Source organism: Apteryx mantelli, chromosome 4, assembly GCF_036417845.1.
Source record: "Apteryx mantelli isolate bAptMan1 chromosome 4, bAptMan1.hap1, whole genome shotgun sequence".
NCBI lineage: Eukaryota > Metazoa > Chordata > Aves > Apterygiformes > Apterygidae > Apteryx > Apteryx mantelli.
In genome coordinates, this window is record NC_089981.1 from 37549446 (window position 1) to 37567928 (window position 18483).

The following is an 18483-nucleotide window of genomic DNA, read 5'->3' on the forward strand; positions in this document are numbered from 1 at the left end:
ATTTTATCACAAGTTTTACCTCAGAAGGAAGTTTTGTACCGAATATTGCTGTGCTCTATTTTGATTAATTATAATAATAAAACAATCAAGCAACGAAAGCTTTATTTTAAGTGATAGAAATATACTATAGTTTGGCCTGACAACGAATGCCGTTTTACATATAATATATATCCCAATATGCAGGCACAATAAAGGAAGTTAAAGACACATCATCCACAATTTCCCATTTTTCCCCATGTAAGCATAACATAGCAAGAAGCTGTGTTTGGAGTATATTACATAAAAGGTAAATTTATGTAAAAAATTTACATAAATAATAGCGATGGCAAAAGAAAGTTATTCATCCACTCTTTGGTAAACATCTAAATACGTAAGTGAAAGATATCTGCAAATACAGACAGAAGTCTCCACACACTTTTGTGGAATCACCCTGTTTCCTTTGTGCAACAGCTCTGTTTCATGTATTTAGTCCACACGGGGGCTACAAACTTAGGTATTCAAAAAGCGATACGGCAGCTTAAACGAACAATGAGATCAATGAACAAACAGAATCTAGTTATCTCTCTGTCGTGAAGCTCACATGTCCCAGTTTTCCTTAATAATTACTTTTAAAGGCATTTCCCTGTTGCTCTTTATTGACCCTTGCTCTTTCAGAGTCGGATGATGTTTAAGTTTCAGCACCACAGCATAGGGCAAAGAATCCGAGTACCGTACACCACGAGGGCCCAAGAGAGTGACAGACTGTGGCCACCGTGCCTCAGAAGGCACGACAGACGCCCACCAAACGGGCAGACCGCATGCGCATACTGCCTCATCTCCATGCCCGCAGGCAGCAGTTCTGGGACTCTTTCCCTCCTGAAATTAGACAAATGTCTATTAGCTTTAGGGATGCTTTATGGTACCTTATGGCAGTGGGATGTACATACTGGCCTCTCCCAGTCCTGTCAAGCTCTATTTATCATGTTATTTCCTATGTAGGATGATGGGGGGCAGGGGAGGGTTCTGTCTGTGGTTTTATTTAGACTGCAAACTCTGCAAAAGAGAGGTCCATTATCCTACAGCACCTGTCTCACTGATAATAATATATAAATGGTAAGCATAATAGCCTAATAACAGTCTGGATCCCTGGAAAAAATAGAGACAGCAAAATGAATCTTAACCAAGAGCAAAATTCATCATGAGAGATGGGAAGAAAGATATCTAAGTACACACAGCCTGGCAGATCATCTCTGTAGCAAATCTTTCTTTTCTAAATGACAACATGCAGAAGCTGAGCTTTGGATTTTATAACGGAGCAGAGGAAGGAAAGAGCATCTTATGAAATTTCCAGTAGAGGGCCAAGGCCTCAGTTATATGGGAAAATTTGTATTTTAGGCTCACACATGATCAGCAGAAACACAGAAAGTTTTAAAGAAAATGCAGTTCTAGACATTGCTAAATTCGCGATTAGGCCAAGTGTCTCCCCCCGCAGTTCAAGGAGCTATGCTGTGTCCGTCACTGTACAGTCTGGCATGGCTCCAGCTAATGTCTTCCCTTCAGGCTAACATTCAGCCATGAGGAAACATACCCCAGGCCACAGTCAAAAAATGCCCATTTGTTACTACAGTAACATTAAACAGATTAAAATGCTAAACCTACCCTGACAGTAAGATACAGGCTACCTAAGTAAAGTGGGGGGAAAGGCTTAACAGAAGACACAAAGTTCCCGTTACTATATTTCTCAGAACAACCTTGGAGAAGTTTTATTTGAAAATACATGACTATTTTTAACCACCAGGATACATTTCCAAAAATCCTACACCAGGAATTTGCAGAGGAAAAAAATGCTTGTGATGCTTTTGATCTTTTCTGCGGAGCTATTTCCCTGAATTAGCAGCACATTCCTGGGCAACAGGATCCGTGACTTTGAGAAACGGGTGGCCTAACGGCCAGACTTCAGCCCCTGTCAGTCTGGGAGGGGTTGGAGGAACAGCCTCTGCAAATTTATTGCGGCCAGCCATGGCAACGTTTAGACAACACTGGATATATAAAAAAGACTGTGTTTAGAGGAGCAGGTTTAAGCAGATGCCAATTCTCCAAGAACAAAGACAGAACAGGGACTAAGCAGAAGGCCTGGTGATACTGCTGGAGCCCAACTGCTATTTTTAACCCCCAAAACCAATTAATTCTCACACAATGAAATGTAGCTGCTCCTGAGACAAATGGGTTATAGCAGGGATAAATATGACTGTGAGTAATACGGGGCAATATGTTTAGCAGTAACCAGGAAACATCTGAAAACATGTCATAGTGATCCTTGAGTTAACTGAAGGACTCCACAGTGTGCCCAGGACAATCTTCCTGTGCTAGACGAACAGCAGTTCTGGTGCAGCTGGTGGGAAACTGAGAAGATAGAAATGGTAGTTTCTAAAATTGACAATAATTATTTCCATGAGAAAAATACAAGAAGCTAAGAATATTTTAACTCTATTTTTTACAGCAGTCATTTTTAGTTATTTGTACAAAAAGTAGCAGCTCACTCTCCTAGTGGATATTACACATACACAGTCAGCTCCTCGGTCGATGTAGACAGTTGCCTCTCACATTATTCCTGCCAGCCCTCATTTATGCCTATTCATCTATACTCTTTAAGTATGGGCCATATCACACCAGCATTCATGTTTATTTCAATTCATGGATATGTACTTTTAGTGATTTTTAACTGTGTGTGAAAAAGAACACGGTAATATGTATAACTATATACCATATACACAAATAATAATAAAGATTTTAACATCTGTCATAAAAAGGGTGAAGCCTTTTTATCTGCTCTTTTCTCCCCCCTCCCCCCCCCCCCAAAAAAAAATAATGTAGCAGGGGGTGGAGGTGGCAAGGGTCACACTGAGGACAGAAGTGAACAACTAGCTTTAACACTTAATTAAAACTTCCTGTGCTGCTGACTTTAAAAACAGGGGCCCTGCCAGGCTGAAAAATTTTTATACAAACTGTTTTTTGACTTGGGTGCCCAGAATACACTACAGAACATCTCCAGAATACAAGAAATCAGTCAAATAATAAAATTTAAAAGTCCAGTTGCCATCACCGGAATAAGGCTTCCTTGCAAATGAAGTGAACATATAGAAATCAAGGGCCTTTGCCTTGACTTTTATAAAGTTCTTGGGAAGAAATGCAGGGTCTGGCCCACGCTGCTGTAAAAGATTCTTTACATTTGCAAGACAGATGAACAGTAACAGAAAAGACTGAACAGTATTATTTTACCAGTAAGGCTTGATACCTGCAAAGGCTTGAAAAACTCTCAGGTGAACCCACAAAAAAGATAAGTACCTCCTCTTTGTTCCATGATAGTTTCATCACACATTGATACTCATATACATAAAGTGATCGCTCTTAAAAACAATAAAAAACAACCACAAACACCACATGAGAACCACAGTTATTTCCGACTCTATTTATAGGAGAGAACTGTGGTCTTGGTTGAGCCTATGTTCCTTCCTGTTTCTCCAATTTCTTGTCTTGGATGTCCCACAACTTCCCCAGGCTTAGCCTGGAAAGATGAGAGAGCGCCTGCTTTATCCACCTACAGATTTCCCCATCTTTTTCCCTTCATCATTGACCGGTTTGCTATCACTCCACTCCCCTTCTCCAACTTTGACACCTAGCATTTTAGTTCTCTTTAGAGTACTGCAAAACTTCAACTTTTTTATTTTCAACCTTGGAAAAAATCAACTTTCTTTTCTCTTTTCTCATACTTTTTCTTAAATATATCCAGATGCTCCTTATCTCTTTCCACTGCCACATTCAATATTTCTTGGCTTTGTGCTCAAAGTGGAAGAAAAACTCTACCCTTCCTACGTGACACACTGCTTTCTACTTCTTTCACCCTCTCTTACAGTCCCATCTTCAGTAGTGTATCAGCTGTCCTCTGTCTGCCAATATATCCCTTCATTACCAAATATCTCCCCTCTTCATCTTCAAGTCCATGCTTTAAAAATTAACTTTCTTTGCTCAGCTCTCTCTTCAGTCACTTCTATCCTAGCAGTTATGGTTCTTCTCTTTTCTTCACCTTTCTCTCCACATTAATGGCCAGATCTTTCTAAATGTCACATCCTTTGCATGTTTCTTTTATCACCTAATCTTCATTTTTATCTCATCTCTTACAATTTATCAGTTGTAACAGGTAGCACAGCAGTCAGTTGTGCTTGTGACCACATGAAGCCCAAGAGTCTCTAACAAGGCTTGGAGCTAGAGCAGGCAACTACAACAGGATCAGAGTATGAACTAGTCAAGGAAGGAACCTCTCTGTCTTTTTTCACACTCTTTGCAGGGCTAGGAAAACAGGACACATTAATATGCAACATAATAAAATGTTCAGATATCACACTGAGTTAAAAGGTTGCAAATAAAACTTTCTTTAAAAACTGTGACTGTTGTACATAACATACTTCCTACAGACAGAACAGGGCACTTAAGGATTGAGATTTCTACAGGCTGCCATTAAAGCCAGATTTGATATCTGCATATTACAATTCACTGAAGTACTCCACTTTTTTCAGTTACTTTATCATTTTATGAATATAAGTGATACGACCCCCTTTGCAATAGGTTATATTCTAGAAAAACCTACACTAGCTACAAGATAAGGTACTAAACTGTACCTCCTGTATAGTCCAGCTTCTGCAGGCTGATGAATGTAGAGCTCTAATACCATCCTCAGAAAAACAGGCAAACTGACTGTTAGAAAGAAAAGATTTTTTTTTTTCTTCAACCAAGCAGCATTAACTGAAAGATATCCCTATTCATGCTTGTTTACATCTGTCTTTTTCCAAAAATGGGTAGGAGAGGAAAGTGGTTTTGTTTTAACCTCCTTCTCCCACTTCTCAAGAAGTGAGCCAATATTTTCTTATGCTTCATTCTACAAAGCAAAATGCAATTGTGATGACAGTCTCCAAATTTTCTTGGCCGCAGAACCTATACTCCATACTACTACATCCTCAGTTAACCACAGGATTTTCTGTGTGCCAGCTGGAACTAATCATCACAATTACAGGCTTTTGTTTAGAGAAATATCTGCATACAAAAGCATATAGGATTGGAAAAAAAAAAACCTACAGTTCTTATGAAGAGGGAAGAAGATATAGAGCAGTCTATAATAGATTATATAAAAACCAGTCAACTCTGTTATCTGAAGCAAAGGAAGACCGGAATACTCCCAACAGCAGAGCAACCCAGACAACAAGAGTACAAGGCACAGGTTCTCACTGAAGTGACTTTTCATGGCGTCAGTGTGGGACTTGGTCATGTCACTTCTGGCACTGAGACCTGGTTGATAAGCCTCGATGGTCCCAAATGGTTCTGCAGTACTAAACTTGATTTGACAAGGCTTATTAGCACTGGCTCTGAGTCTGTTAGACCCAAGCTATCTCTAACGCTCAACTTGGCCTGGGCAAATCCACACCCTGGTCTACTCTGCAGCAATGGGCACAACAATGCAGAGAGACCTGATCTGGCTCTGCATTCAGCTCTCTAAGGTTTGATGAGCTTCACTGGCTTATGACTGTACCACATGGAAGCAACTATATTTGCTTCCACAAAGCCATAAGGGCCTTGGAAGATATATAGATTCACTTTGGGTTTTCAGGACGATACATCTGGCTGGACCAGAGCTGGCTCTACACAATTCTCTCTGTCCATGGCATGGTGAACCTACAAACTGGATAAACTGCCCAGACGAGAGAGTTGATGATAGAAGACTTCCCACCAAGCTGCATTGTATTTTTGTTTAATGAGCAAAGTTAAACATTCATTTAAGTTACCTTTTTTTTTAATATCTACTCAGCTGTAACATCCTATTTATAGAGAGTACAATATAGATATGCACATCTGTAACTGAACAATCAATTAAAAAAAATAAGACTACACACATTCGACCTGGTTCAACCATGTGTGTTCGAGCTGACTGGACACAAAGACCCTTGCCTCCTGCCACACCTCTGTAGTACAAGCACCAGACACAAACACCAGCTCCCACACCCTGGGGAGTGGTATATTAAGAGGAAAGTGCATCAAAATGCAAAGGATGGAGACTGCCAAATCTAAATGAACAGTGCAACTTACATCCTTCTCCTGGAATGCAGGAAACTTGAAGAAGAGCTGTCTCCTCAAACGCTACACGCACCTCAGTGCACACTACCTTTGTGAAGATTCTTAAGTTCTTGTCTCAGCATTCTCTGCTGAGGTAACAAAAAGCTCCAAAAGCCTGTGCACTTGAGCAAAGCAAGCCATAAGCATAACCCTTATGTTTCTTGTGGTGAGAACACCACCGAGGATGGCCTGCCTTTGACTGATGTACTAAGTCTCATGAGTAGGGTGACATAGAACAGCCAGTTTTACTCACCTTACCCTCCTGAATGAGCAACCAGAATAAACTTAAAACCTTGGAGGAGGGAGTGCGAAGCAAAGACTTCCTTCCAACACTTCACAATTCCTGATGTAGCACATGCCCTCTGATGCTTTTATAACCAGATCTGATTCTATAAACAACCTACAGTGTGGCATCTGACTGTATAAAACAGAACAGCTCTGTTCCTTCCTGAAGAATCATGACTTACACTGAATTTTTAGCTACAATATTAGGGAATTTGTCCAGTCCTGAATGAAATTCAGTTCTTAGGACACATTTGTGGAACATTAAATTATAGTAATTGTCAACATTTCCTCAATTATTTATACTCTAGACAGCTGCTGTGGCTACAGCAAGAATAGCAACCAATCTCTTCAAAGCAGTAAGAAGTAGCAACGGTAAATCTGCTTAGATGGCTTTCTTTTTAAGGAGTGTTTGCTCCATGGGTCTAAGGGAGACTGATAACTTCCAAGAAGAAACAAAAAGCCAAAACAGAACAGCAGAACACAGTGCTGTTTCTGACTTAAGATGGCAAACTCTCGTCAAATCTGTAATCCTTTATTTAACTACATCAGTAGCCATATCGAAGTTATAGACCTGGAGGTGGGCGCAGCTGGGAGAAGCTGTAAAAATGAAAAACACCAGAATAGCTTCACATACAGAAAAGATATTAAAATATCCCAAATTGAGCATTTGGAATGCAAAGGGGAGATTCTAGAATTTATACTGTAAAATTAGTTTTGTCTCAGGATAAAAAAGGAAATAGCCTTCATTTGAAATGCCATAAATTTTTAAAACTCCTCAGTTTCTTACTGCTTACGTTCTCAGTAAAGTTCTGTCTATAGTTTTATCTTCACCAATACTCATAGCAGACATACTCTTGATGTATGGTATGCTTTTATTTCTACAACACTAATTTTTGGTTCTTCAGTTTCAAATATTACATACCAGAAAGATACAAAATAACTTATTTTTCAAATTAAATCAATCAAAAAGAAGATACATATTTAAAACAGATCTTGAAGTCTGCAATTTGAAATTTTGTTCTTTATTTAGTGAGTTTTGACCATTTATCTTCTTTCTTTTCACAAAATAAAGGAATCTTAATACACTTAAAATATATATCTAATTCTGCTTTTGTGATACTATTGTCTGGATAAAAGAACAACATTTCAGTTTTATATACTCTTGTTTAACTACGTGATATTTCAGAAATACAAAATATCAAAGTAAGAATAGGTGCCATTGTAAATACGTAATTAAATGACAAGGCCTAATTCAACTCCTGTGGAGTACAATGGGGCAAGAACTGTAGTGTTCTCCTTCAAATTATACCTTTGCCTTCACTAGTGTGAGAAACTACACTGAAAATTGTTTTTAAGAGTCTCACTTAGACATTTAAATCACATATACTAAATATTCAACCACACGCACACAAACAATAGACCACTTTACTACTCACCATTTGAGATCTATTTTTTGGGCAGCCATTGATGTCTTCAATCTTTTCATTTGCTGAAAAGCAAATATAAAAAGTAAAGCAAAAACCAATTATTTCCAGAGCACTTGCTGCTAGCTAAATAAAGGTGTTTAAGATTGTGGTTGTCCAATGAAAGCGAATGTGTGAAACACTGAGACCCATCAAGAAAAGCAGCTGGACTTTTCTAGTGGGTCATGCCTCCAGAGACAGCTGGAGCCAGAAAACAACTGGTCTGACAACATCTTGTGGGGTGACAAAAAAGATTTAAACTCTGGAAACTGCATCACTGCTGAGCAGGAAAGCATACACTACATATGCATAGATGTCTGCATGTCAAGTTGATTTGTCTGTAGAGTGAATACAGATTTTAAAGCGAGGCAGGAAAACTGTGAACAATTCTAATTTAAGCACAAACTGTGAGACTTCTTTTCAAGCTTCATATCCATGGCTCACCTGTAATACAACTTGCAAAAAAATACAGGGTTTCAATCTTTAAAGTCCCAAGTGAAATTAGTAAATCGTTGAGGTGGTTAAATGTGTGCCTTAGAGCCTGAATTTGCTTAGTTTCCCCTTTCAGTACTGGACCCTGAAATAACTTTTGTGTGCTAGACTGAACAAACAGTTACAATCAAATTTATTTTGTGCAGTTTTTTCACTATAATAAAGGTATCCCCTTTGATCAGTTGAATAGATTTGCATCCTGTCGATTCTTTTATCATAAGACACATTTTCTACCTGTCACATATTCTCCGGGCAACAATCAGAACTCCATCTAATTTTCTGTCATCCTTCAGTTAGGAATATCAGATTTGGCACAGTATTCCAATAGCAGTCATAATGTCAAATACAGAATTAATATAACTTCTTTACTCCTGCCTGGTATTCCCCTCTTTATATATCAAGGTGTCACAGTACTACTTACGCCACAGTAATGCATTAGGAATTGATGTTAATCTGAAAAAGACACTGCAGATCAATCAGCTGCACTGTTCCCTGGAATAATCTATCAGACTCCATACACAAAAAGCATGCATTTGATCCTAGAAGTGTGATTTGGTCACACAGAAATGTAAATGATTTCTTATATGTTTTCAAATCCTGTGCCTCCAGAGTTTATTAGTCACTGTCTCTCAGTTTTGCATCATGCGATATCTTTATTTATATATTAAATCTGCAGTAATCTCAAAAACTGATACCGTATTAGTTTGATAAGATCTTATTGCCATAAATTTGCACTGGTCATAATTAAAATTTGAAAGAAGACTAATGAAGTTCTGAATGAGCTCTTCTCTCGTTTGTGTCAGATGTGTAGAGACATCCCTATTAAGCCAGGTCATTCTGTTTATCTTTCTTAAAAATTAGTAGCTTTTCTTTCCCTAGTCCTCTAGAACTCCCAAAATGTTATACAGTGAATTTAAAATAATGTTAGCAAACCATAAAGCTTCTTACCGAGCTCTTTTTAAGCTCTCATACACAAACTACCTGGAGTTGTCTATTTAAAGACGTCTACACTGCTTAACTTCTTTCCACGTTTCTGCTGCAATATGGCATTTGACTTTTTCCTTATTTTTAGTATGCAAACACAGAACAGAAATATTTACTCAACTATTCTACATATTTTGGGTATTGCTATGCATTCACAAACCTAATGGAACAAGTTTGGTTCCAGAGTTGTACCAAAGGTTAAGACTGAGGGGTGAACTGATAGTTTCTCTCATCCTCTTTCCTAAGCCAGACAGAAAAAACAAGACGAACTCTGTATTTTTATTACAGACACTGTGCTTTCATTGACAGGATCAGAATCAAAGCACGGAAAGTGGTACCCAACATATTTGGGTTTTATTTTGGTAGAAGGCATATTGTGAAACTGCAAGCCAAAAATATATGAAAGCACAAGTGAAAAGGAATCTCTAGCATTAAAACTTGCAGAGTTTTCTTTAAATCTACTTGCCAGTCAATAAAAGAACAATACAGGAATACAACGCTAGGGAGTACTGCTAGGCTTGATTCCAAAAGTCTGGCTTGAAATATAACCCTCTAAACTTCTCCTGCCAAGGTGACAGGACAATTTTCATGTTTGCACATGAAAACTATACTGAGATAAGTCACAAAATGAATTTGAAGTTAAATAGTTATCTGGAATAATCACACAAATGACCTTTAAAATTAGACCAAGGATCTACTACTGCTTAAGTCAATACAATTAATTTCAATCAGAAGAGAAGCAGATCCAGAATATTTAGACATATATGTAACATCGTCTGTCTTCGCAAATCCAAAGCATCTATGCTAAACAGTGCACCTACCACCTGCCATAAGGCTGTACTGCTTGACAAACAAAACACTGACTTGTGCATTTTACTCTTTATGGGAACTACTTTTAGCTAGCTGAACAAAGAAAGATTTAACACTAACTCAATATCTGTATCCTTATTTATAATGCAACACCTTTTGTAGCTGGTCTGATTTTGATTGTATCAGATCAACTAAAATAGTCCACAAAATATTCTAGGCATCTAGGCAACAGAAAAAATCCTACTGGACTGGGGTACAATTTAATTTAGCATCAATTTTGAGTTTTGAATATTGAAGAATCTAACATGGAACAGACTGACAATTTGATATTACAAATTTAAGATGATGCACAGACCCAGTATATCTAAATTTATTAATTTAAATACAACTACTATGTTTCTATGGGATTACTAAGGCATATATTCCTTATGTGTTCTTTTTATTCTCATAAATTTTGAGCTGAAATACACCAGAATGCTATGAATACATTTTTAATTGACCTGCAAAGAGAATAAACTGTCATCACATAACACTTCTATACTATCTAGCGGTTTTAAGGCCTGAAAGGTAGATACTCTGTATCAAACGCAGTGATATTTGGTTTCACATCTTTTTAGATTTGCTCTCTGTTTGGATGCTAGGGCATAAGAACTACCTAGCTTTTATTATTTCCTTTCCCTCAATACACATCTATTTCACTTAAGAAAGGTAAGCAGAAAGGACTATAATCATTATATCTGTATCATTATTAACCATACTTAGTCTTCATTAAAAAACACATCTTTATTTTTCATTTTATCCATCAGTTCCGGAATTGAAATAGCAAGATTTCATGTCTGCTATGTGAATTTCAGATGAACTCACATAAAATTGTATCACTAACAATTAAACTAGAACCAATTCTGGTGACTCTGAATAATCTCTAGACACTCCACCCATGACAAAAAGGAGCAAGTGTCTTCATAGCTGCTTTCACACACAACAGAAAGCACAGCATAAAAAAGAAAAATCTCTTGCACTGCATTTAGAAGCTTCTTTAGCGTGCAGTCTTGTTCATCAGAAAAAAGTTGGTATTTTCTAGGCTACAGTTAAAGCAGCTTCTACGTGTGAAAGTTATCACCACTTCTCTGTCAATGAGATGCAGCATGCCTAAGGCACATCAGATACAAATGACTTTCTCTCTCTGCTAATTTAGAGAATTAGAATGAGTATGTTTAAATATGAACCTTATTTCACATGGAAAATATCATCTGAAAAGGAAATCCTTTACTTTAAACTTTAACTTTTGAAAGTTGTGCCTTGCAGACCTAATTCAAAATCTTATCAATAAGGCAGCTCTGAGATGGCTATGAAAATAGAGTAAACAATAACTTTGAGTATCAAAGAGAGTATTTTGAATTTTATATGTGTTTTCTCAAGTCAATATGCAAACAACTATATTTAAATACTTGATACAACCAATTTCACATATTTTGATGATGGTATTCTTACACCTGTTCCCACACAAAGGTTCTATACAACACTGTTAACACAGGGTAGCTGGGTGTATGTATGAAAGGAATAAACACCTAACTGTTCTTGGGTTTTGAAAAAATTTCTCTACTAAATATGCATTAGTAAATACATACAGGATGAAATGTTGTTCATAGTGAATACCTGTCAATACACAATTAATTCATGACCTATTTTTATATGCCTGTAGCTACATGACTAGCCCATAGAAAACTATTAGGATATACTGTTGCTCTAAAACACGCAAAGAGGAAAACTTGTTTGATGTATGCCAGTATAGCTCCAAGGGAGTCCATGGAACTAGACCTCTTGATTTCATCCAAGCATGTGGCTTACCGATTTGTACCTTAAATCAAGGAACAAGCTTTTTTACAGCATCTCAAGCACCTATAAATATGCATGCACTGATGTCTTGTTACTTCATTGCTGTCTTCTTAATTTGCATCTCAAATCTGTCAGTTTTGCTTCTAACAATAGTCATCCTAATTCCTATTAGCAGGCTTTCTGCTTCCATCAATCTCCACTGGCCCATGCATGTGTTTCGTGGCATCCCAAGTACCAGATGGATGATCCTCTGAAGGAACTAATGAAGGATCCAGGCCCAAGGGGAAGGGAGAATATGTAGCTTTGCACGGGGCCAGTGTTGCAAATTGTTTAGCACCTCCATTATCTACTAATATTAGTGCAAACTGAGGGAAGTCAAGACCTGCAGGACTGAGCCTATGTCAGAGAGACATGTCCTAATGATAAATGATCTTCCTCTTTTGAAAACTCATTATGAAAGATTCCATTTCTTTCACATAAAAATCATATCCCTTACCCTCTTCAAGCTATATATAGAGATTTTTCAAATCCAGCTGGAGTAGGAGGTCATAGCAGGAACATAGCAGGCCACTGTCACTGTGAATTATGCCCAGACCAACCCAAAAAGGGGTAAGAAACAGAGACAGTGAAGGCTAAAAGCAGCCTAGCAGAAAAAAACCTCATCAGTTGCTTTTTAACATTCAGCTACGCAGAATGATATTGCTGTGTCAAGAGATCTTATCAGCAACACCAAATATTTTTTTGCCATCCTTTAAGACAAGGCTTTATCAAATTAATTAACAAAGTCTCTGAGGGAAAATTATCTACATAATTCCATGCAGTTTATTGTGTTTTTTTCTTGATGTTTATGTAGAAGATAAAGAAGGTGCGTCTCTAAGTGAGTTGGTGGATACATGGTACAAAAAAAGAAAGTCACTCACCTACAACCTGGATTATTTCAGCTAATAAGACGCCATCAGTTACATCTTGCTGTAGATCCTTTATTAACCTCTTGTGGCCAGATTTTGCTAGGTAGTGATTAGCCCAGTCAGTATAAATCTATTAGGAGGAAGATGAACAAACAAAAAGAAATTGTTAATAATATCGACCTTAAAAATCAGAGTTCTAATCTTTGCTTACATCAGCCTCGCAGACACTGAGAAAAGAGGACTGCTTTTTAGCTGCTTGAAACAAGTCGGCACCATTAAAATTCAAGGCATTGTGCAGATCGAGTATTCAGCTTACTATAGAATGGGTTTTCCTATTCAAAAATCTGACATCAAAGCTCATAGAAGACTATAGTAAACTTCTAAAAATGTTACAGCTTGAATGGATCATCAGACATTGAACCAAATGTTCTGCATCAGTAACATGTTTGTGGAATAGATTTCAATTTTTATCTAAGTATTTTTCGCATTTTCCCTTTGACATTCCTTTCTTATGTCTGCTATTGAGAAACTTTAAAGATGCTTTTCCAAGAATTGCCTCTGTACATATTAGGCACACAGTAATTTCATTTTGAGGAAACTCCATTGCAATATTACCTAACAAGCCCTCAAAGGTCTTGAAGTCGACCAACACTAGTAAGTTCTATCTCGTAGGTTCCAATAGGTCTATTAAACTAATTTTAGTCTGCCTCGCAAACTTTAATTGTTGGGATTTATTTTAAAATGTATCATCTGAAAACAAAGCCAACAAAGCAGCCAAGTCAAAACATTGCTTTAATTTGAATTAGTAAGTGCTGCTCACCATGTGTTAGCCCAAGACTTATCCAAGATCACTAGACAACTTATAAAAGAATCTTTTCATGCTAGGTTATCAAAAAGAAGAAAGAAAAAAAGACTTAGTTAGGAATTTCTCATTACGAATTAAACAATAATTTTTGTTCTTTGCATAGGACAAAAATTAAGGGAAGATTTGTTTCCATGATCTACTTATACTCCAAAGAAATAAAGTAAAAAACAACTAACTGCCTGTTTTTTTTACCTTTGACATACACAGAAAATATTAAGGTTGAGCCCTACTCTCTCTATCCTATTAGAAACGCAGCCCCCGCAATTCAGTCGGGCAGCACGGCAGCGTGTATACAATGTGCTTTTCAGAGCCATTGCCAACCCTCTCCAAAGGCCTTACAAACCACCATGTACTGCTTTTATCAAACTTTTTATTTAAAACACTATTCCAGTGACCAAGGCCTCACACAAGTTTGTGAAGCCCTGATCTAGAAGCAAAGGTCTTCCCAGCAGTACTCAACACATATTCCCCCCACAGTTTAGGCCACAAATCTTGTTGCTAACACGGCTCGCACGTGGTTCTCCAGTGTTGCACGAGGGTGGTTTGGAGGCGCCCCGAAGCCCCGGGAAAGCTGCCCCGGGGTGGCAAAGGCTGCACTTCCCCAGCAACTACATCTGCCGTTGCAGCTACTGATGGTTAGAAAGGAGAGTGGCCTAGGCAGCCAGCTGGCCGTAACGTCCAGCCCTATGGACACCGGGCCAACCAGCTTCCTGTTCAGAGTCTTAAGGAATATACATATACATATATAAAGATATAAATTACAACTACTAAAATAGGATTCTGTCTGCTGCCACTGCAGGCAAAATAAGACTGAAGCAAACAGGGTTTTAGAGCCATTCCCCCTGTCCTGAGCTAAGCATCCCCAGCAGCCCTTTGTATAGCAACACAAATCCCTGAAATTACTGACTAAAATCCCCGAGCATAGCCAGGGCTACTAATTTCAGAAGTGTCTTCAATATCATATTGAAAATACAAGGCTTATGTCCCTCTCATTCATGAGAGTCAAAAGTCAGCTCTCAAGTCTAAGAGTCAAGTACTTGCCAGAGGGCCTGAGGAAGCTGAAAATAATACAAGGAGCATCTGTAACTTAGTGCTCCTCTTGCACTTGCTAATTCAGTGTTAATACAAAAAAAAAAAAAAAAAAAAACAACTCCACAAGAATAAATATTTTTACCAGAGCTATTTTGGTTATAAAATCTTTTCTTTTAATTGCAAACACCACCTTCTATTCTCACATATAAAATCTGTAAAACAATAATGTTAACAGCATTGAACAAATCACTCGAAATCTGAAATGTATGTCCTTATTTTGCCCCATTTATCCTCTGCTTCCACCTTTAAATGAGTAGGATGTGCATTTCCTATGGCAACAGTGTCAGAGACTTGAAAAGGAAAATAGGTTGGAACACCTCGTAAAAAAACAGCTCAATGAAACAAATCCCTGTCAAAAACCTTCGCACAAACCAGACATTGTGTTCCTTAGCTCTTTTAACAAGAAAACATTTTCCATAACAGGAAGATATTTTTAAAAGTCTAACAGCTTTAAAAAGCTAGGATTGACTTTACCTATTTTTCTGCCACACAATTCTGGCTTGCTTATTTATAAGCAGAAACGTATCAGGAAACAGGTTTAAAAGTCCTGAGCTTTACTTCCCAAGTGCAGTGGTCCACCCACATACTGCCTCCACCATGACTGCAGTTCAGCCCACAAACAACTCAGCACAGCACAATAACTGAGTTTCTTGTAATGGGAAGGCTGTGATGACTGTCACAGTTTCGCAGAAGGACTTTAAACCAGCATAAAATCACGTTTTGATGCACCAGATGAAGCCTGGATCATTTCCATGATCCGGTTCATCATCCAAGCATCAGGTCAGCCCGAGAGCTAAGACAAGGCAGGAATGGGAAGGAGCAGAGAGGGCAAAAGCAGTCCCCTCCTGGTAGATCCTGAAACTACAGCAGGACCTTGAGAGCCTCTCAAGAGAAACCTTTAGACTAAATACTACATGAAAACACAAGTTTGGCATTGCAAAATTGCTATTTCACATTTGTTTCCTACTGCATCAACTCCTGCTGCATTCAGGACCACTAGACTTCCTAGTCATGCACTGTAAATAAACAGATCTGCATCAAAGAAAAGCCTAACTCCAGTATCAAATTCTCCTGCTAAAGGAGACAGCTTGAAACATCCCAAATACTGGCTGTCTGAGTCAAAGTCACTAATACAATAAAGAAATTTCCACTGTTGGCAAACCACCCTGTAACTGCAATTCTGTACACTGAACTCCATTTCTATGTTTGGTATCAGAATTGCAAGCAGAGCTTTTATGCCTGTCATATAATATTTCTTTAAATAATAATAATACACACCACTACAAAGAAAATATCTGTTTAGGAGGTATTTAAAGGAATGGAATATTATTTCATTCAGCTAGTTGATTAATAACCCCTCTTGCAAGAAAATACAGATCTACTTCATAAATCTTTCTCTTTTAAACTTTATTACACCAAAGCACATTGCAATATGCAAAACACATGTGCAGATGAGATTTATTTTTTAATTGACTGGACTACACATTGGCAAGCTTTGAAGCATTCTTATGGATGCAGTATTACCAAGGCCACTGCTCGTTTTTAGTAACTCTTCATAGTCACTGCTCATTTTTATGGCATATATTAAGGTAATTATGGAAACCTTCCAGGATGCTTTCAAAAACTGTTTGTTGCAAGTCTTTGTAATGTATTACACAAATATGATTCCTAATGTTTCTTTTCCTTTTCCACACAAACAAGTGAAAAAAAGTACAATGGTTGCTATTTCCAGACACATGAAAAATGAAGCACATAATGTTTTCAAATGCTCAAAAACAGGCAAATAATTGGGAAAACAATAATAAAAGAACTAGGAAAACACTGCTGAGAAACTTTCCATTCATATATGCCTACCTTGGCACATCAATTTTTTCAGATATGTTCCCTTCTTGAGTGTTCCTGGATATTTTCAGCAAACAGATTACAAAGTCACTTGTTTTAATACTCACATGAAAATAACCTGAACAGTCATTAATTAAAGAATATAAAATTTTGCAATATGAAGTATATGACCAATTACAGTCAATCAGTGAAATGCATACAGCAAATGTAAAATAAAAGGGAGTGGACATAAGCAATACACATAATAATTTGTTGCAAATTCTAAAAACTTGGACTGCATAAATCTGAAGAAAGCCATAATTTTTCTATTATCTTTCTGGAAAAAAAACAGTCTAAATTTATGAGACAGCTGATGTGTGGTAAATTATACTTTCAATCCAAAGTGGTAGCCTCAGAATATTGATATACATAAAAAGATGCACAACCTTGAAAGAAACAACAAACTTTCAGGAGTTCAGATACTGTTCTATTACATATATTAGCACAAATTTTAAAAGCTTTTCAGTAATTTTACACAGTATAAAAATCACTGAATCACTGAATCACAGTATAGAAATCACTGAATCACTAAAATAACGAATCACTTCATTATTTTAGTTAACAAAATCAAGCAAAAAACATTATTTGAGCATTATCACCATGGCAGGTGAGATCACTCAGTTTAACTGAGATCAGTCAGTTTAGTATTTAACTGGGGTCTAAGTTCTGGCTTTTGTTATAGGCAGACTCAGCTGTTTAGTAGCTTTTTTTACCCCATAGTCTGTGATCTTAGGAATCCAATTATCTGGAAACAAATTAAAAACAAATGTGAAAGACATTTTTTCTTCTCTCCTTTTTTCTTTCAGTCCATCAGGTTTGAATTAAGAGTGTTACAGGCAAACACCGATTCCATCAGCTTTGAATTAAGAGCATTGCAGGTAAATATTGATTTTGGAAATATTCTGTGCATTATGAGTCATAGCTAAAACACTATTGCATGAATTGAGCAAGGTTTTGAGAAGAAAAAAATTCTAAAGCTTTTAAAAAGTTTTCTGTAAAGAAAAAGGACCGAAGACCAGTACATCTTCAATCAGTAAGACTACAGCATTTTGAAATTTGATGGGTTTTTATTTTTCCTTTCCTTAACACTAAACTCACATGTTTCAAAAAGTTTCAGAAGAGAGAGAGAGGCCTCAGAGGAAGAGAAATCTTGATCTCCAGCTGGGAGACTTTTGGACTTTGCTGTCACTTCAAGCCTTGAGTAACATTTCCACCTGTACTAAGAGACCTTGTGTATCACATCCAGGATATACCTCAGAAAAATTCATGTCATATTTGAATATTGAAGCAGAAGAAAGGTGCCGTTCACAGAATAGGTTGTTTCTTTGTAGTACCTCAGCTCCACTACCGTGCATGACAGCTCTGAGACCAGCGATGAAATCATGGCTGAAATTTTGCACCTTGAGCACCTTCATGTGCTGCCCCAGCTAGCAAACGGGACCTCACGGTTTCATCCTTAGGTTACTGGTTATGTTTGTTTATAGACTTTATCCTGGTTTTAGTAAGTAAAATCATTTTTCAACATAGGAGAAGATCATCCTTTACATTGCCATCATCAGGGTGCAATGTCTGAAGTTAGACTTTATTCCTAGCCTCACTTGGAATTTCCTGTTTTAAGGAAAGGATTTATATTGCTCCTGTTTTTTGTTTTTTTTTAATCCTTCTGAATATCGATTTGTATAGCAATGACAGAGGAAAGGCAGCAACAAAGCACTCCTAAAGGGAC

At 37.4% G+C, this 18483-nt stretch overlaps 1 protein-coding gene across 1 annotated transcript in view; it reads right to left on the bottom strand.

Moving 5' to 3' along the window:
* Positions 1–18483, bottom strand: part of NAV2 (neuron navigator 2) — a 247619-nt gene that overhangs the window by 164880 nt on the left and 64256 nt on the right. Inside the window, exons 2-3 of the mRNA XM_067296249.1 lie at positions 12932–13049; positions 7863–7915 (exon numbers count right to left, since the gene is read on the bottom strand). Coding sequence (XP_067152350.1) covers positions 7863–7915; positions 12932–13049 — 171 coding nt within the window. The remainder of the gene's footprint in view (positions 1–7862; positions 7916–12931; positions 13050–18483) is intronic.